This window comes from Phoenix dactylifera, chromosome 1 (genome assembly GCF_009389715.1).
Source record: "Phoenix dactylifera cultivar Barhee BC4 chromosome 1, palm_55x_up_171113_PBpolish2nd_filt_p, whole genome shotgun sequence".
Taxonomy (NCBI): Eukaryota; Viridiplantae; Streptophyta; class Magnoliopsida; order Arecales; family Arecaceae; genus Phoenix; species Phoenix dactylifera.
The window spans coordinates 31654985-31675436 of NC_052392.1; the positions used below are offsets into that span (position 1 = coordinate 31654985).

At 35.9% G+C, this 20452-nt stretch overlaps 2 protein-coding genes across 3 annotated transcripts; both read left to right on the forward strand.

The window, feature by feature from the left end:
- Positions 1-1232: 1232 nt before the first annotated feature.
- LOC120112475 (magnesium transporter MRS2-F-like) lies at positions 1233-11647 on the forward strand. Its single transcript, XM_039131998.1, has 6 exons — positions 1233-1693; positions 2385-2600; positions 4774-4902; positions 5599-5744; positions 9503-9638; positions 11072-11647. Exons 1-6 carry the CDS (start codon positions 1286-1288, stop codon positions 11354-11356), a joined length of 1320 nt encoding a protein of 439 aa, XP_038987926.1. The 5' UTR covers positions 1233-1285; the 3' UTR covers positions 11357-11647.
- A 588-nt stretch (positions 11648-12235) lies between these two features.
- Positions 12236-20348, forward strand: LOC103704388 (magnesium transporter MRS2-F-like). Of its 2 annotated transcripts, none has more exons than XM_039132005.1 (6): positions 12236-12887; positions 13413-13505; positions 15504-15632; positions 16002-16147; positions 18443-18593; positions 19763-20348. In XM_039132005.1, exons 1-6 carry the CDS (start codon positions 12492-12494, stop codon positions 20042-20044), a joined length of 1197 nt encoding a protein of 398 aa, XP_038987933.1. In that variant the 5' UTR covers positions 12236-12491; the 3' UTR covers positions 20045-20348. The 2 variants fall into 2 exon arrangements, with proteins under 2 accessions (XP_038987933.1, XP_026659369.1); XM_026803568.2 differs by having other exon boundaries at positions 18458-18593.
- The last annotated feature ends 104 nt before the right edge of the window (positions 20349-20452 follow it).

Below are 20452 nucleotides of genomic sequence, written 5' to 3' on the forward strand. Positions count from 1 at the left end.
GCTAATTTATTGTTTATAATATACAATACCCTCTTTGAGGGTCTATGGTGAAATCATCCCCAAAATACAATGAACTTGCTTAGCCTGATCCTTCTCACATAAGCGGAATTGCATAGGAGTACCCAACAACTCCTCCGGCTACCCAAATAAAATGTTAGGAAGATTAAAAGAAAGAATAGCCAAAAAATAAATTGGAAGGAGTGGAAAACGAAAAGTGAGTGGGGATTTCCTCTTTCTTAGACCAAGTAGCATAAGCCCTGAATGGATCATGATATGATATTCGAAGACCAAAAACTGAAATTTTATTGTAGGTTTAGTACAAATAACCATCGGAGAGGTCCATAAAGATCTCAACAGCTCTCTTAAAACAAAAAGCCTTAATGGCCCATCAGTGCTAGCTCTGGTGCTCTCAAATTTTAATTCGAAATGAAAGTTAGTGTAATGTTTACATTATGAGTTCGAAGTTTAATAAAGAATTAGACTTCATATGTAATGCTTAAAGTTTTATTTTAAAATTCAAATTTAAGTTATAAAAGATGTATGGTAAAATATGCCGCACATATTATGCCCTACTACGTGCATATGCACTATACAGCCGACCAACCGAGCATATATGCACGCGATCACGAATCTATTACCTTTGAAGCTCAAGTTGAACTTGCAAAAATAGAATATCTATAAATGCAAAAATACTTATATTTAATGCCATTAAGGGTTAAAATTTAAAAAATATAAATTTATTTGAGAAAAAAATAAAATTTTATTTTCAAATTAAATATTTTAAGATCAAAAATTTAAAAATTTCCTACTATCACATTTTTTCGGAATCCCAGTTCGTCAATACTCCGTCACCGGGGCCACCCTCTTCTGGAGGAAGCATTTATTATGTGTCTTTTTTTTTTGCCCATGGAGGCATCTTATCAAACCCAGTCCAACCATTATCAGTTCCCATCTCGTAGCCACCGTTATCATGCCACCCTAAAAGGCATCCACGCTGTCCAAAAATAGAATCATCCACGTGCCTCCTCACCGTTTAATAGAGAAATGATACCCTGCACCATGCACCACGTGGCGTTAAAGCAACCAATCACGCTTCTTGGTTTATGTGGGCCCATCATCAAGGCGCGCGGTTCGGATCGCTGCCCCGCGAATCTAATTCGTTTTGTTCCTGTTGTGCACTGCTGACGTGGTGCGCGTGGTGCAGGGTATAAATTTTCCAATAATCGCCGCCCCGCCACACGTTCCGCTTCGCAGAGGATTCCTCACGAAGACCACGAGAGCAACGATGAGGTCGCCGAAGGCAGCGCCCGAGGACGAGCTCCACCACCGACCTCCGGCGGCCGGCGCCACGCCGCCCCCGGCGCAACAGGCGGCCGGGAGACGCAAGGGCACCGCGAGCCGGGCGTGGCTGGTGGTCTCGGACTGCGGAGCGTATCTCGAAGAGGTCGGGAAGCACTCGATCATGCGGCGGACGGGGCTCCCGGCGCGGGATCTGAGGGTCCTGGATCCCCTGCTCTCCTACCCGTCGACGATCCTGGGGAGAGAGAGGGCTATCGTGATCAATTTGGAGCACATCAAAGCCATCATCACCGCCACCGAGGTGCTCATCCCCAATTCCAAGGATCCCATGGTCGCCCCCTTCGTCCAGGATCTCCAATCCCGGGTCTCCAGTTCCTACGGCGCTCCCCAGCAGGTATCACCTAGGAAAATTAAAGAAAAAGATCATGATTGTCTGCTGGTTATAAGATGATAGCTCCCTTTCTTAAAACCTATCAAAATTATGTTCTACTTGTTGGTGGACGACTGAGAAAATATGATCAAGTTCTTCTTCCGATTTTTTCTGGTGTTTTTACTCCGTTCTGGGAAACAAATGGGCTACCTTTTTAAATTATTTGGTAATTTATCGGAGGAATCGAAGATATTGCACGAAATTGCTGTCTAATTTGAGAAGTACGCTTGTTCAAATATTCATTTTCTTAAAAATTGGATGTTATACATTTGTTATTTGATATGGCAGTAGCAGTTTGATTATGTATGAATGATCAAACACTATACGATCTTTCTATCTTATTTGATATTTCTATATCAGATAAGCTTGTTTGGTTCAAATCTCGGAGATGGAAGTTCAAATATGCGTTCTTCATGAATTGCTTGTCCTAAGATTTTGATGCAAGCGTAAAGAACCTATTTACATGCAATGACTGTTTGTATGTTAACTAAGCCTGTAAATTATTTTGGTTAATGGTTTCTGACTATTCAGATGAAGTTACACCTTGCTTACTGCATTGGACATAATAATTCAAAACCTGTTACAGTAATCTTCTCACTTCAGTGAAAGTTGGACCAACAAAATTGACACTTATTTATTAATGTTCAATATAAAGGCTGCAGAGTCCAGTGATGTGGATGGAGAGGCTATGGCTAAAGATGCATCAATGGGAATAACTAAACAGAATAATATGTCAGCTGGTGAAACTCCAGAAGGCAGCCCTACAAACCCAATGGATGCATGCAAACATGGTGGAACTAAGGTGCTACCTTTCGAGTTCAGGGCACTTGAAGTCTGCCTTGAGTCTGCTTGCAGGTGCCTTGAATCTGAGGTATGTGAATTGCCTCGTAATCCAAGGAATTCTTTCTGATTTATGTTGCTGTTTGATTGCACTAGACTAGTGCATGATAATATATTTTTTTTGGAACATTTGGACTTGTCATCTTGTAGCTGTTACCCCTCTAAAATGTTTGTCATGTTGGATATTAGTTGCACTATAGTTTTGTCTGGCACATTATCCCTATGTCATTTTACCTTGTTTCTGTTTATTTTAAGATATCAGGTAGACTGACTTAAATTATCAAACCTACTGCCAAATATTTTGGATCAGTTAAGTGAATCCTCACGCAACTCATCCTTAACTGGGGTCATATAATATTTGTTAGTCGTAACTTTTCCTGCATTTTCTTTTCTTGTTTATTTTTCTTTTCTTTTCTTTTCTCTTCTTCTTCTTTTCTTCTTTTCTGTTTTTGTCTTATTTCATTTATCAATGAAATGTGGGGTGGCTTGCCACATTTTTGCTTAGGGGAAGGAAGAAAAACCTTTTTAATAAATACAGACCATAGGTTTTCCTCCTTTGGGCTCCTTGGCCCTTTGTGGAAGTTGGTGTTGGAGGCACTTGCAAGGAAGATACTACGGAAGAGCATCGAGCAGCGATGGAGCTGCCCGGTGCTAGAGATGTGGCTGTTGTGCCAGTTTAGGCAAAGGGAAGGCACGACGATTGGCAATGACATCAACGCATTGGAGCTGGGGAGGTAATGGTTGTGCGGCATACGTCATGACACAATTCAGCATGTTGCCTAGTTCAACTAGTTCAAACCGGCCAACATTGTGTTCACATGCGTCGGGTGTTTGGGGTTGGGTGTCAAGAGCTTTATATTTTGAAATTTGAATGTAGCGAGCCTGTTAGGTTGGGCTAGTTGTTGTTTGGGCTTAGGGGGTGTATTTTTAGCTGTGCTTGAGTTGTTTTTGTAGCAGGCTTGGGTGGGGATCATTTGTATGCTTTCCTTTGGGTTCAGTTTTGTTGGTTGGCCTATTTTAGACTATTTGATTGCTTGGTTTTGGGCTCCCCACCTTCGCCCTTTCTTCTCTTCTCTTCTTCTTTTATTTGTCCTTCTATTTTCCGATCTCTCCTTTCTTGGCTTTAGCCCCTAATTTATTTCATATGTCAATAAAATGTTGTGGTGGATTTCCACCATTCTGCTAAAAAGAAGGAACAAGTACAAATCTCCTCCACCTTTGAAACTGTTTTAATATATCCGAACCCTTATCCTTAGAGTACAAAATGATAGTAGATTTGTTGACATATTTTTTAAATTGATGAGGCTTCACGCTGATGCTGATGCGCTCGTTTTTCATCCATCTTTGTGTGTTTTCACTGAACATGCACCATGACATTCATGTTGCTCCTATGCTTGGAACATGAATAGTGACTAAAATTCTGAACTGCACAATATTTCAGGCCTTATTTGCCTTAAAGAATTTTCATTTGTATTTCAAAGGCATGTCCTGATCCCTTAATGCTGTAGAAATATCTTTCCATTTTTTTCTGTGTCCACTTTTCAATGCGTTTGCATTTCCAATGTTCCTTTTTCTTCTGCAAAGTTTAATAACCTTATTTCTCTAAATCTTTCATTCATATTATTAAATTAACGGTAAGCTGTAATCTTCCTCATATATTCTAAAAATAATGTAATTTTGCCTTTGCTTGAGTAGCATCAACAATCAATTTTATGCCAAGATACATACGTATATGCTTGAGATTGACTTTGTAGTGGCTCACACTGTGGTTGGAACCTACTATTCTTGCCATACCTGCTTTTAGCACATGTTACTTCTCTTCCATATGTATTATCAGCAAGTTTTTCTATCCCTGTTTTATTCATATATTTAATGGGAGCCTTGAAACATTTTATTGTTCTACTGTATCATGCACTTGCTACCAGTTGATATTGAACCACATTCAGAAGAAGCTTAAGCATCTATCGATTTATTTTACTAGAATAATACTGCAGTTTTGATGCACTTAAATTGTTATATCTATCTCATTTATGCAGACTATTAATTTTTTATCTATCTCATATATGTTTCTTAACCATTCATTCTCCGTATACTTTTTAACTTTATCTTTTTAATATTATGATATCTATATGCAACTGCCAAGCACTATTTCGATACAGTTCTCTCCATATCTATTTGTTGAACTACTGATTCTTCTATTTCAGACATCGACTCTAGAGCAAGAGGCATATCCTGCTTTGGATGAGTTGACCTCAAAAATCAGTACACTTAACCTTGAGCGTGTTAGACAAATCAAGAGTCGTTTGGTTACAATTTCAGGGCGTGTGCAGAAGGTAAGAAGTCAAGATCTTATAGAGTTAAATGCAACATCTGCAATATAGCAACATTTTAGAACAGTTAATGATTTAACCTGACCAGATATCAAGTTATGCTTGTCTAAATTGGTGATGGTTTTTCTCTATTTGAGCTCAACATTTTTGGGCTTAAGGGAGCCCATTATCTTTAATGCTGTAATTGGCTTGGTGAAGCACCAGTGTCTAGTTTGCAATGTTACCTAGACATGATATGAATGTCAACTCTCCAGAAGAGTCGGACACATGATCTTTCAAAATGTTGGACACCAGGACACGTCTATATTATATTGGAATGCTAGAATATGTGCTACTGTAGGTATATGATGAATAACTTATTGGACCAACTGCCATGTAATTTGATAGCATTCATAAATCCTTTGCTAAATATTTTGTTAGACTTGAAAACTTCAATTTATAAAGGTCAAAAGTTGTCGTCCAACCATGATGACATTATAATCTGCTGATTTGAAGTGAAAGAGTGTCATGAAGTGTGTAGGTCTCCAGCTGTCCAGACACATCAAAAGAAAAGATTTTGAAGTGTCTGAGTAACACTGCTACTTCGCTGTGTTCTCTTTTTTTTCCTGGCTGCTAAATTATAATTATTTCAGTTTCCTTCTCTTATGACTTTTTATATATCATTTTTTAAGAAAGAAGTTGTTATTATATGTTTAACAGGTGAGGGATGAACTTGAACAATTACTAGATGATGACATGGATATGGCTGAGATGTATTTATCAGAGAAGCTTGCTCAACAACGAATTGGTGAATCTTCATCAAGAGTTGATATAGACCATGATTCATTTGAAGTGGAGGAGCATAGGTAACTGTATTGTTTTGTTTATAGTAAATTGGAAATGGCATGAAAGAAGAGTATTGCAGTCATACATTCTATAAAGCTTTATAAGTATTATCATCAAAAGGGTTTTTAATCAAGGCTGTCATAATTTGATACATTTTTCAATGATGATAATCATACAACTTAGTTGGACTATTGAAGTCATTATTATGTTCCGCATGGTACATTTGGAATAAAAGAGTATGATCTGTTCTTTTGAACAGAAATTAGTTCCGTATCAATTGCCGATATGCATGTGATAATTGTTATCCGCATGTCATGACATGGCATTTACAATGTATAATCGTAGGAACAATCTTGCAGTGTGTCTTGTGTTCCCTTAAAAAAAGCATTTCTACATCTTATAAAGTTTTTTTTTTAACTTCTTATGAAAAAAAAGAGTGCATTGATGATAATCATAAAATTATAAGTGAGTTGGACTATTTAAGTCATTAGCATGTCTCACATGGTACTTTTGGAACAAAAGAGTGCAGACTGTTCTTTTGAACCGAAGTAAGTTATATATCATTCGTTGATATGAATGTAACAATAGTTGACAGGAAGTCATGAGATGGCATTTACAGCCTATGTTGCTTAAGAAACAGGCTTGGGTATGTCCTGTGTTGCTTAAGAAAAGCACTTCTACAACTTATAAAGTTTTGAGAAAAGGTCACTTCTTAAGAAAAAATGTTGTGTTCGGTAATGATTGATACAAAATGATTATTCCTGAAGCCAAAGCCAAAAAATCTGATGCTAGAACAAGCTAGAAGAACTAGTTTGTGGCTTATGCTTATATGGAACACTTGCATAGTTTCCACAAAGAAATGATGAATTTTCTCACTTAATGGTAGACATATTGGAAGCGCACATGAATTTGATAAATTTAAATTTAATCAACTCATTGTGGACCCAAGCAAACCTAATTATAGGATTTTGTGGTCATCTTGAAGTTCTTAGTTCAAATTGAAATCTTAATAAATTTGGATTCAGATCTACCAAAATCAGGTTCAACCCTATTGAGACCAGATAGATTTTAAAACATATGTCCAGATTATCTTTTACTAAACATCAAACAAGTGAAGAATTGCTTATCTTCAAAGAACATTTACCCTTCAAAAATGCAAGCAATACAAAACAGACCCTTATTTGTGCCTTCAGACCTCTTTCCCACAACAAGCAGCAGAGAGAGAATTCAAGACCTGGTGAGAGAGGAACATAAGAAAGACAGAGAGACAACTGGTTGATTGTCGTCCAATCAGTCCTTGGCTCACCTTTCTTTGTTGCTGGTGAGCCCCATTCATGACCAGCATCTTCTCTCCTGTTTCCTTTAGCAAAGGCTGGCCTGGCTACTTTCTTTAGTGTAGTTCTCCATTCATCCATCTGTCCGTCATCTTCGTTTGCAAAAGGTAGAGCTAGCAGATCGAAGGCGGCCTATTGGCAGCAGAATCCATAGTGGAGAGTGAGCATCCCTTCCTGTCTCAGCAAATCCAATTCAAGTCCTATTCAGGGGGATGTAGTTCCAGTGATTTGATTGCGAGACCCAGTTGAGCTGAGCGACACTTTGCTAAGAACCCAGTCTCATGCAAAGGATAGTAAGTTAGTCTTGGGTAACTCTATCTTTATTGCCTTTGACTTTACCTCTCCTGACTGCTGCGGCTGAAATAATATGGTTTCCCAATCCCCTCTTTTAGCTTTGTGGAAGGAATGAGAGTAGGTGCTATTTTCACCCTCCTTTTCCAGATCCTTAGGGATCTTATGGAGTGTTTCTTTACTAAAATCGGCCCCAGTGTTATGCCCTAGGAATTAGGCTCCATTTCAAAGCCAACCTCCTCCTCTATCCAGTTCTTTCTGTTTATGGAGGATTTTTCCCCTTGATCTGATAGATTTGTTGAGCCTTCTTCAACAGTTGTTTGGGCTCAGGACAAGAACTCACATCCCAATGATATAAAGATGAGGTAATTATTTATTGCCTAAACTGTTTCGGAGTAGGACTGTCGCGGCCTGTGAATAAACTACATTTTCTTACCAGAAAGCTTGGAATGAGAATCAGATCCACATTGAGATGATACCTAGCGATGACAGATGATTGGCTTTTTCTTACCTTTTAAAGTTGTGGTTTCCTGTTAACCTGTTGCTCATGATCTGTCTGGTGGTTTATCCTTTTTAGTGGCTATCATATATATTAAAAAAATCTTATCATTTAGCATATATGTCCATGTCCAAATTCTTTTTTTCTTGATGTGAGTGGTCTTGAAACAAGCAGGAACAACTGAATTTTTTAATGATGATTATATGTTGTGCTGTTATATAATTGGGTTAGTTCCAGCCATATATGGATCAAATTATAGATTTCAGATGTTCATATGGATTTGCTATGTAAATAGTAGCTCAATAGGAAACTAATTTAACCACTTCATTGTGCAGCATGCATTTCTAATTTAATAACTTCAATTATAGATGGAATGGCCTTATCAATTTAGACACGCACCCCCCCCCCCCCCCCCCCAAGTTAAATGTTGGCTGTCATTCCATTTGTTCAATATGAGATTCCATTTGCTCATCATTTTGCGTTATTATACATAAGGCATTATATATACGTGTGTGTGTGTGTTTGTATGTGTGGTTATATTTACTGGCTGGATACAATTCCCAGCCAAAAGTTTAGAGTCATGATTAAAAGTTTAACTTCGGGAGCCTCCATGCCATGTTTGTCATGTCAAAGTGCTGACTTAGTGTCACACTTATGATAACTTTATAAATTCAAGATCTCAATGATGTTTGACCCTGTGACCTTTAAACAAAGGAGGGTATTTAGTACTAACCACTCACACAAAAATGACAAAACTCTAACTGGCTTGTAAGTAAAGTAGTATTTCTGATCATATCTAATACAATGTGGGCAAATTCTTACAAAATTGGCATGAACCAACCCTGTACAAATTTGAAAACTCATCACTGTCATCATATCCAAGCCCTTTCGCATCAAAATAGGGTCAGATATGGAGCACAATTTTAAGCAGGAAGACTCCCATCATCATAACAAATCCTTACAAGCCACAAAAAAATGTAGACCTGGCTTTATTCATTTATTGAGTATCTACTCAACCTAAACTCAGCGGGCAAGGGTTTGATGTATCTCATGGCTTTGAATATGCTGGTGCACCATGACCTGGATTGGAATTGCAATAGCGTTTTTCAATTGCTAGATCAATCTTGTCTGGTGTGACCACCAGTGTGGCTGTGCCTGTCTACGTTAAATAAAATGTACAAGAGTAACTCAGTTATTTTCTTCTAGGGTTCGTAGTCATCAATATTGGTTTTGCTGTTCCAGGTTCACAGCTTTGCACTTCTTAGATGTAATTTTGAAGTTTGAAGCAAATAGGAAGGGATGCAAGGACAACTTGACTCTTTGCTTGTCACATATATGTATATATTACTATTGGTTGCTTGTCCAAAAGGCTCGCAACTTTGATTCTTCATCTATCTTTCGTTCTTCAATGTTCTGTGCTGCATTAGTTCAGTGCAACTGGTAATTTATTTTTTTTTAAAAAAAAAATAACTTGCTTGACTACTAAAATTTCTCCCTACTGATCTGTGTTGAAATTGTTGGTTATGAATCCAAGCACATCCTTATGAAGATTCTTCCTAGAATTTACTGTAGTTTTATTTCAGTGAAATTCTTCATTATATGCCTTTTGATCATTGTTCTTAAGCTCCTCGCATCAAATAATATATGCACTCAGGGATGAAGATTTCAAAGACGAGACAGAGTATAGCCATGGAAGTTTAGGCTGTTTTAAACCCAACATTGAGGAATTGGAGATGCTTCTAGAGGCTTACTTTGTGCAGATTGATGGCACTTTGAACAAACTATCCCATGTATGTAGTACTTCCCCTTTTTATGATATTTAAGTATCTTGCTATATTTTCATATATCATTAAAAGTTTGATATAATCACCATCAGGCTTCATGAGATAGGAAATGCGGAAGGTAAATTGTGCAAAAACTATTGATAGTATTTGATCATAGGATAACACCTGAAATTTTGGTGTCTTCTAAAGACACTGTTTATGGGAATCTATCACTCGTGAACAGCTAATGGTCCTAGAAATATTCTCCAATGACTGTGATCAGCAAAACGATATCACCATTTAGATGATATTCCAAGTCCTAGCTATGTTATTTCCTGGTCTGTGTTTGGGCATGGCTTCATCATTCTTCAACTGTGGCTTTGCTAGTGAATCAGGTTAGCTAGAGGTAGGTTAAGATGTTGTCCGCGAGGGGCTATGTCCTGTGTATGCATGCACAAGCTCATGCATATACAAATGGTGGTTTCTAATCCATTATTATGTTTTTTTGAACTCTTTCTCATTCTCAAGTAATGATTATTTGAAAGAATTATGGTGCAAACAAAAGATAATGCAGATTGTCAGCCAAGAAGACTACCTTCAGTTTTTGTATCCTTCTCAGAGAAGTACATAGAACCTAGTACTGAAGTTTGTCCATTATCAATATAGAATAAAACAACTCTGAACACTACCACTGCTCTGACATGCTTTTCTGTAGGAACTTTTCAAAATGTGATAAAAATCACATTTCTCCTTAGTCCTTTCTAAAGTTGGTAATGCCTGGGTGCTGTTTATTCAGGTTGGATTCATGTGCCTCCAACCTGGTCTCAGACATGGACCTGCTAGGGAGCTCAGTTCTAATTTTAACCCAAACCATGCTCATTCAAGAGTCATGCCAGATCTGGGTCTGGGTATGAGCGGTTCTATAAGGGACACTGATTTCAACAATTCAGATCTGGATATGTTAAAACATGTACCCAACATTACGGTCATTAGGTCTACTTCGGGTTCAGAGCAGGTCTGGATCCACTTCCAAGAATGCCTCACTATTCGGCAAGCTATAGTCCCTTCAGGCCCTCAAAACAATTTATAAGTGATGTGGTTTCAAAGCATAATTAATCAATTTTATGTGAAATATGAAGGTTGCAAGTGTAAAATTATACATTATAGACCCAGTAAACTGTTGGGTCCAGATCTGGGTCATTTTCAGTACATAAAAGATAGTCTACACCCTAATTAATTATATGGATGGGTTGGTTTGCATCCTAGTTAAACTTTTGCTAGACCCAATCCTGGATCTGAGATGCTTCTTGGGTCTGCCTCTACATCCACACCAAATCCATAGTTATATGAACCTAGAACGGGCTTAGGTCTGCAGATTTAGTTACAGGCTGATGGCCTTAAGCAATGCTAGTATGTTTCACTAATCACCATCTAATCATGTGTCTTTTATGTGCCCAAAGTTGAGGGAGTATGTCGATGACACTGAAGATTATATCAACATCATGCTGGATGAGAAACAGAATCAACTGCTACAGATGGGAGTCATGCTGAGCACTGCAACCATGGTACTCACTGCTGGCGTTGTAGTAGTCGGTTTATTTGGTATGAATATCCAAATTGATCTCTTTAATGCTCCCGCTCCCTCCATCAAATTCTGGGAGACCACCTTTGGCACCATAGGTGGCTGTATTGTTCTATATGTCTTTGCTATTGGATGGGGCAAGAAAAGTGGACTACTGCAATAATATCACAGTTTTTGAGGGAGCATATAGCTCAGACAGAAGGTGCTTTTCACTTGTAACTTTGAGACCGTGTTGGAAACACCAACAGGATGGCCAATTAAAAAAATAAGCTCTTTGTCCGATGATTGATGGTTCAATTACAGTTTCTTCCAGAAAAATGATGAAGGATTATATAGGTTCATAAATTTTTACTTTGTGTTGTATCTGAACATTTAAGTAGTATAATTAACGGATGTAATTACTGGGCTTGTTGTGAGACTTCAAATTAATGATTGTGTTTTATTCTGCTGTTCATTGATTTAGTTTTTCGTTGTTGAAAGTTTGAATATTTGAATTTGTTTTCATGCTGTTTTGTTGAGGCTGTGATATATGTTTTATCAAAAAAAAAAAAAAAAGGCTGTGATATATGCTAAATTTAGCATATCCCTTATAGGCTATTCGGGGAACATATGTTGCAGCTGCGCTATACATTTGAAAAGGTGGGGAATAGAAGGGCGTAAATTTTAGGCCGAGCAAAAAATTGGGCTTAATTTATGACAATAGGTTCAGCTGGATGTGTTCAGAGAAGCTGCTTGATTCTTATCTCAAATTTAGGAATAACCTCGCAACATTGGAGCTATACATTGAAAAATAATAATCTATCTTTTAGAAAAAGTCTGGCTCATATCAGGATACAGAACTTATATAGTTGCACATTGAAGATACAAAGTCTTTCAAATTACTTATAAGATTATTCAATTTGTTGAATAATTTAGTTAGTCTACTTTACACTATTTTTAAAAAATACTTTATTACTTTTTTATATTTTTCTTATATATATATATATATATATAGGGGCAGCCTTCCCCTTCTTCATTTAAAAAAAAAAATTGACCGCAGGTGTAGGCTTCCGTACAGCGCGAAGCCCCTGCGGCCCCCACCGGACGAGCCAATCCTTAAAAAGCCAGTGTCCTCACCACGGAGGATCCAGGTTTCGTTTTAAAAGATTTACCCCCATACCCCACCCGCCAAAACGGCCTCCGAAGTTTCGCTCCTCCGCGCCTCTCCGACTCCGATGCTGATCCGGTTTCAGAGAAGACACTATAAGAGAAGGAACTCCCCTGGCAGACGCCCTCAAACCCTAGAACCCTAATCGGCGATGAGGTCCCCGGAAGACGCGCCGGAGGAAAGCCCCCACAACCCGCTGGCGGCCGCCACGCCGCAGCGTTCAGCCGGCAGGCGGAAGGGCACGCCAAGCCAGCCGTGGCTGGTGGTATCGGACTCCGGGAAGGAGCGCTTCGACGAGTTGGGGAAGCACTCGATCATGCGGCGAACGGGTATTCCGGCGCGGGATCTGAGGCTCTTGGACCCCCTGCTGTCCTACCCGTCGACGATTCTGGGGAGGGAGAGGGCTATTGTTCTCAATCTGGAGCACATCAAGGCCATCATCACGGCCACCGAGGTGCTCATCCCCAACTTCAACGCCCCCACGGTCGCCCCTTTTGTCCACGATCTCCAGTCCCGGCTCTCCAGTCCTTCCGGCGCTCCTCATCTGGTGGTGATGGTGTTCTTCTTTCTTCTTTTGGATCTGTTTTTTGTAATCTACTTTGAAAATTGGATCTTGTTGTGATTTTGGATTCATTTGGTCGAGACAGATGATACGATGCCTGCATTTCCAGTTATTTCTTCTGGATTTCTAATCATTAAATCCTAGTAACAATTTAGATAAGTGCAAAAGATTAAATGTTATGGTTTCAAAGTTATGATCTTTCCTATGTTATCTTTTATGTTTGCATCAAAATAAGCTTTTTGGAATTTTTTTCTCTCCATAATATTGATTGGAATCTGGAGGAGGGACGGAAAACTTTTTTTCTTTTTTTATAACAAATTTCTTCCCTTCATCAAGCTTTAAAGAATTTTGATTCAAACTCTATCTTCTTTCTTTTTTTCCTCATAAAAAGCTAGGGAAAGCCCACAAATAGTTTAGACTGATACTCTCTTGTTTACCCAAGATTAGAAATTTGTTGCAGCAATTATTTTGCAACCATGAAGTGATTATAAAATGCTGTTATATCTGAAGGTTGCAGAGTCCAGGAACCAGATATTGTTACCCTTCGAGTTCAGAGTGCTTGAAATCTGCCTTGAATCCAGTTACAGGCGCCTTGAAGCCGAGGTATGCATTTCACCTTTTTTCTTTCTTGAGATAGGATCAAATTGTATTTGCAATTCTGCTTTGATGTGCTTGAAACTCTCACAACTTGTATGGTTGCCTACTTTAATTGGTGCGGCGTAGTGGCTCTTGATTGCAATATAAAATTTTTTCTCCTCTTTGGTGAGTAGTTACAATGTAAATTTTACTAAGACATTATCTCTAGGTTGTCATGTATTTTCTCTACCCATTACAGTATATCTGTTTTTCTCAAAAAAAAAAAAACATTATAATGTGTCAACAACAACAAATTAAATTATCAAACTCCAATCCCAACTATTTTGTGATTTATTTTCTCCAAATTATTTTCAAAATGCTACTCTTCTTTGTGTGCACACATGGTGCATCCATGTGCGCTTATGTGCGCATGCATGCATGTTCATTACCTCCTTCTCTTCTCTTTTAACAAATTGAACCCCTTTTTCTACACGTTGTACATGCTTATATCATTGTTCTTCAATACTATGCTTTCAGTAGCAGTGCTATTCTTCCTATTCTTCACCTTATCTTTTTTGTTTTTACCAAACATTTGCCTCTAACATTCTTAACAATCCTGCCCACAATTTATGAGCTTGGGCTCTCATGGTTTCCCTAAATTCTAATTTCATGAAATCAATAATGTTGTCCACTTGCCTTGCATGTAAATAGATATGGATTGAAGTAGTTGAAGGTCTCTTATTGCAGATGTGATGCTTGGATTTGGTTTAGATCTTGAATAATTTGACTCCAAATATGGACTAACCAGACTTGGCAGATTCCAAAAATCTTGAGAAATTCACCCTAAAAAAACAAAAAATCGGACAGAAATAGGAAATAAAACTCTTAAATTGGAAACAAATTCTATCATCTGAATCCTTAGATTCCAAAGTAATAATTTGAGGTAACATTCAAACTTATATTCATCTCCCACCTTTGCTTGAATATCAACAGTCAATTCTATGACAAAACTACAAAAAATATGATTAAAGTTGCAATTTGTTAGAGGCTCAAAATGACTGCAATCCACTTTTCATATCATACGTGCTTTCAGTTCTTGTAGTACTTCTTTTTGTGTATTCTTAATAATCTTTTATGTACCATTAGGTTCACCTTTTTCATCAAAACCTATCAAATAATTTACTGTGGTAATCTATAATACTCTCTCTCTCTCTATCTCTATGATTCACAAAAGATTAACATGCAAATTCTCATTTAATTTCTTATTGGATGCGATTTTTGTTTTCTTCTAAATAAAAGATAAGGAATTTTTAAGCCAAGAAGATTTAAATATTATTAGAATCTTGTAAAAGTCATCATCTACGTGTTTTCAATTTTTATATATGTGTAAACTATAGACAAATATGATTTAATCAGCAAGATTTTCATAATTAAATCTTTGGTGACATTTCTTAACCCCCACAATTGCATTATCTAATAGCTAAAACTAACTCTATATTGTTCAAAACTCAATATATGTTATAATATAAGCCTCATACCTAAATACAGCAAATGGTGAACATAATTTCTTCAAGCTATAATTAACTTTTGGTTTTATGCCCAACAGCTAGTGGCTACATTTCTTAATGTTGTCAGGAAAAAGTTGATGCTTTGATATCTAATTTCCTTCTGTAAATTATTCAGAAGACTCAATAAAACTATATAAATTGGTAAGTACTTGTTCAACATCATCCAAATCCTCCAATCAATAAAAACATGGGTAAGCAGGATATGCTTATGCATTTGCCATTTGTGTTTGACAGCATTCATTTTATGGCTATTATGAATTTTATTTCTTCGTGATTATTTTATGTTGATTAACTAACTTTAGCATTTATTTCTTTGTGATTATTTTATGTTTCTCTACTATTTTTAGCTTCACAGGATTTTTAATTTGTTCTTATATCTTGAAATACTCATAAGCATTGTCAAGTACTTCTTCAATAAAGCTCTATATATCTTCTCATCTTAATTTATTCATATCAGGCATTGACCTTGGAGCAAGAGGCATATCCAGCTTTAGATGAAATGACTTCAAAAATCAGCACCCTTAACCTTGAACATGTTAGATCTATCAAGAGTCGCTTGGTCGCAGTATCATGGCATGTGCAAACGGTAAGAAGTTAAAGCTATGAAATGATTTGCAACACTAACAGTATAGCAAGTTTGTTGTAACAGTTCATGAATATATTTTTACCATTTAATGAATTATATTTGTTTGAAAGTGGAGGGGGGTGTGATTGGTCTCGCTCCCTTTCTCTCTCTTTCTCAAAAAAAAAGAGTTATACTTGTTCGTACTTGAGTAGTTTCTTTCTAATTAAGCACAAAAAGTTGGTTACATTTAGTAGTTATTTCATGCCCAATTTCGTAAATGGGCATCAATGTAGGCTTCCTTGTATTTTCTTTTCTGTTTCTTAATTAGAATTTTACGTATGTTTTCTCCTTGTTGGCATTTTTAAATGCTAACATCATATATGTTAATAGGTGAGGGATGAACTAGAACATTTACTAGATGATGACAATGATATGGCCGAGATGTACTTAACAAAGAAGCTTGCTCATCAACATAACGGTGAATCTTCCTCAAGAGTTAAGGTTGATAATGATGCATTTCAACTGGAGGAGGACAGGTAAGCTTTATTATTGTCTTCAAAGAATTAAAGCAGTTAAAGAAAAGGAGAATCTTACTATGCTTTTTCTTAGTGGTTTATAGGTATTACGAGTGGTTATTAAAGCTGTTTTTTAAATAACTAAAGCCATAAATCTTCTTATTCAAGAGTTCTTCTATGGTCTTATCTAAGAGATTAAATCTTGGTATTTGGCCCCTCTCCATTTACTCCTGGGATGATACAATATGAAGACAAGACAATAAAGTTTGGGTAGACCAAAACATTTAGTAATAATCATGGATATGTCCCTAGCTGGACCGAAATCCTTGGTACTGTCAATACAAACCTGAATGTAACTATTCACTTGACTTTATTATGACATAAACTCATCCCAAATGGTACCATTGGGAACAAGTCATTTGTTTACTAAAAATGGTCCAAATTGTTTCTTTGAATGAAATCTAATTTTATATATGTATGTATGTATGTACCTATGTACATATATGTGTGTATGTGAACAAGGTCTATTCATTATCCTTTGTGATGTGATAAAAGTGCATGATCTGTTACTTTCTAATAATTTAGAGAAATCTGAAGTAGAATGGTAGCATGATTGATTTGTTTCCTTTGATTTTCAATTGTTTGACTTCACCAGAAGATAATGATGGTTTTTGTTTTTCTTATTTGTCAAGTTGTAACTTTTTATTTTTTTTAAAAAAAATGTTACTAAGAAATGTACATGTGCAATCCATGACCACAAAAAGAAAAAGCTACAAAAAGAAGAATACCATGACTTAGGCTAATTAGCAACTTATTTTTACTTTTGTGTGAGAATCTGTGAATAAAGTCATTAATAATAAATAAAATTAAGATCACACAAATGGGAGAATAGGAAATATTAAAAAGAAATGCTCTAGGCATTATTTTCTTTCTTTATATCATCGCAACATCATACTCACATCAAAACTTATCATTTACAAATGTTTTAATATATATATATATATACTTAAATTAATAGTAGTTAAAAGAAAAAAACCCCTTGAATTAAACCATTGTTCAAAAGTTCTCCAATTACCCCTTTAATTTTATGAAAACTTATAACAAATTTAAGATTTATAGAAAATTATTTTAGGAATAATGAAATGAAAAAGGAAAAATAAAGTTCTCTTTTTTTTCTTCTACCAGATCTTTTCATAAAAGTCAACAAAGAAATAACAAAATACTAGAAGTATTTTCTACTTTAAGTAGGCAAAATAAGAGAAGATATAAAAAAGATAAGAAAATTAATTATTAATTAATATAATAAAAATATAAAAATAAGGAAGAAAAAAGTATACATAATTTATTAAACTCCAAATTACAAAAAAAATGAAATATTAACTTTAATAATGCTTGATACGGTCTATTCCCACTTAATCTAATTCTTTGTCATATACTTTATAGAAAAATTGCAAATGAGAAATAAATAAATGGAAAAATGGAAACATAAAAGGCGATGTAGAAAGTATGTTAAGATAGGAAAAACACGTAAAGATTTTCTTCTCTTGCCACCTAATTCAAGGTGAGTAAACCTTGTTTGCTACAGTAGATCATTCAAACAAGTAATTTCAACTATTGGCAAACAACTATTTTTTCTGAACATGCAGTCTACTCTTTGTGATTTTATTGAACTGAGGAGTTAATGGCCAAGAAAGGATGAGTAATGGTAGGGGTTGCACTTTATGTAATTATCCTGTAGACCACTCATCAATTTTTTTGTCAACTGCTAGTATGTAGAGCCTTTTTGGACTGCTATTAAAGGTAGGCTGAAGATCTCTAGAAGGCGAAGCATTTTTCTTTTTTTTGTAGATATACTAGTGTATAAAGAGAGAAAGGAGTGGTATCGTCTTCTTAAGTAGATTGTTAACTTAGAGTGTTTTCTTGTATGAATGTTCGACGATAATCAAAGGCTAGGGTATGTATTGTAGTAAGAACTCTAAATATTGTGAAGGTTGTTAGCCGTCTTTCTGGTTTGACTAAGTTATAACGTGCTTTATGTAATCTTTGATTCATTGAGAGGACCTATTGGATATATTTTTTTCCTTTGGGTTCAATAAATGGTGCGCTTCTAGCCCTCCTCTCTCTTTAAAAGAAAGTTTTTATTAGAATTATTAATTCCAGATTCTAACAATTTTTTACAAAGATTCCTCTAACTTTTTACTATGGTTCTTTGCAATTTTCTACAAAGATTCCTCTAACTTTTTACTATGGTTCTTTTGTTTTGGAACGTCTCAATATATGCCTTTGATCATGTCAAATAAGTTTTTTGCATCAAAGTATCTCTTATTTCAGGCATGAAGATTTTAAAGATCAGATAGAGAGTAGCCATGGAAACTTACCTACTCTTAAGCCTAACGTTCAGGAGTTGGAGATGCTTCTAGAAACTTACTTTGAGCAGATGGATGGCACTCTAAACAAATTATCTCGTGTATGTAGTGCTTTCCTTTGATATCCTTTTTTTTCTTATAAATGTTTGATATAATTGTTATGAGCTTTAAGAGCAAATATGGAAGGTAATTTGCTAAAATTGCTAGTAGTGATCATAGGGAAACACATGAACTTTTGTAAGTTTTGAAATATCATTACAAATGCCAATATATCACTGAAAAAGTAGGGGTTTTAGAATTGTTATGAAACCAATATTTCTCGCTTTATTTATGCTAGGTTTTTTTGCCTATATACCCTTCCAATATAGCTTTTTGTATATTTACCCTCCAAAAATTACTATTTGCATATAGACTCTTAACTTATTCTATTTTTGCATGAAATTTCCTCTCGTTGGCATTTTGGCTGACAATATTAATAAACAACCATTTTGAGTATCATTTGGTACTATTATCTTGTTACTTAATATTGTTAAAAAAAATTAACATTCCTTTGTAATGAAAGGAGCTATATTACAATATAAATTTTTAAGGATATTATTGTTACGAGGCAATGAACATGTTTTATACTTAAAAAGGTTACTGATAAACACTATCGGCCAAAAATTTAATTGGAGCATATCCATTCAAAAATAGGATGATTTGAGGGGTCTATGCGCAAATAGTGATTTTGGAGGTCAAATATATAATGAGCTACAGTTGTAAAAGTATATATGCAAAATGATATTTATCCCAATATATAATGAGATGAGACCTTTGGACATCCTCCTACATTCAATGTAGGTTTAATGCACACACTTACGTGTGCACTTCGCATGGCTATGTGAAGTGCCTACCTCCATTCTTCTAATATGCTAGTTCATAATATATTTTGTCTTAAAAAAAAGTCTTATTTTGAAGATAATGATTAATTGGAAGATTTTTTTTAATAAAAACTGGAAGAATTGTTATTAATAATGGAAATTAGACTAACTTTCAAACTTAGATGACTCCACAGATTCATAGAGTTTGACATAATGCTGAAGTTGGTTCTTCATGTAGACCAGAACAAATATGTCCACCATCATTGCTCTAGATTGCTGTCATATGAGAAATTTCGTATAGCTTTATATATGAACTGCATTCTCCACTATAAAATTAACATTAGTACTGGCAATTATTTTGTATCTTTCTTTTCGATGCTGACTCCAATTTGCGTTTTATTTGCACACAGTTGAGGGATTATGTAGACATTACCGAGGATTGTGTCAAGATCATGCAAGATGAAAAACAGAATCAATTGCTAGAGGTGGGAGTCATGCTCAGCATCGGAACAGTTGTAGTCACTGCAGGTGTTGTGGTTGTGGGTATATTTGGTCAGAATATTCACATCAAGCTCTATGATGTTCCAACCTATGCCCAGTTCTGGGAGACAACTTTTGGCACCATAGGTGTTTGTCTTATTCTATATATTCTAGCCATTGGGTTGGCCAAGAGAAGCGGACTACTGCGATAACCATATTTTTGAGGGATAATCATATATTGCAAAGATGGAAGATGCTTTTCACTTGCCACCTTTGAGACCAGTTTGGAAATCCTAGAAGTATGATAAACTCAGAAAAATTATAGACAAATGGAGTTTATTTGGTTCTTCTTTTCTTTTTTTTATATATATAAATTCTTCTCTTTATCTCAGCCCTATGTCTGAGGGGTATAAATAATTTTGTAGCCTCTAGATATTAGAAGAGATCTATTGATCATGTTTCTCCTAATATTGGGTATATAAAACACTTGGCGAAGGATCGGATTTTTTTTTGAAATCGTATCTAAATCTAATTCTTTTCCTAGCACTTATGCTACTGAGTTGTTCCCAAGCATTACACATCTATATGATTCATAAAAAGTGGAGATTGCAATAAACATG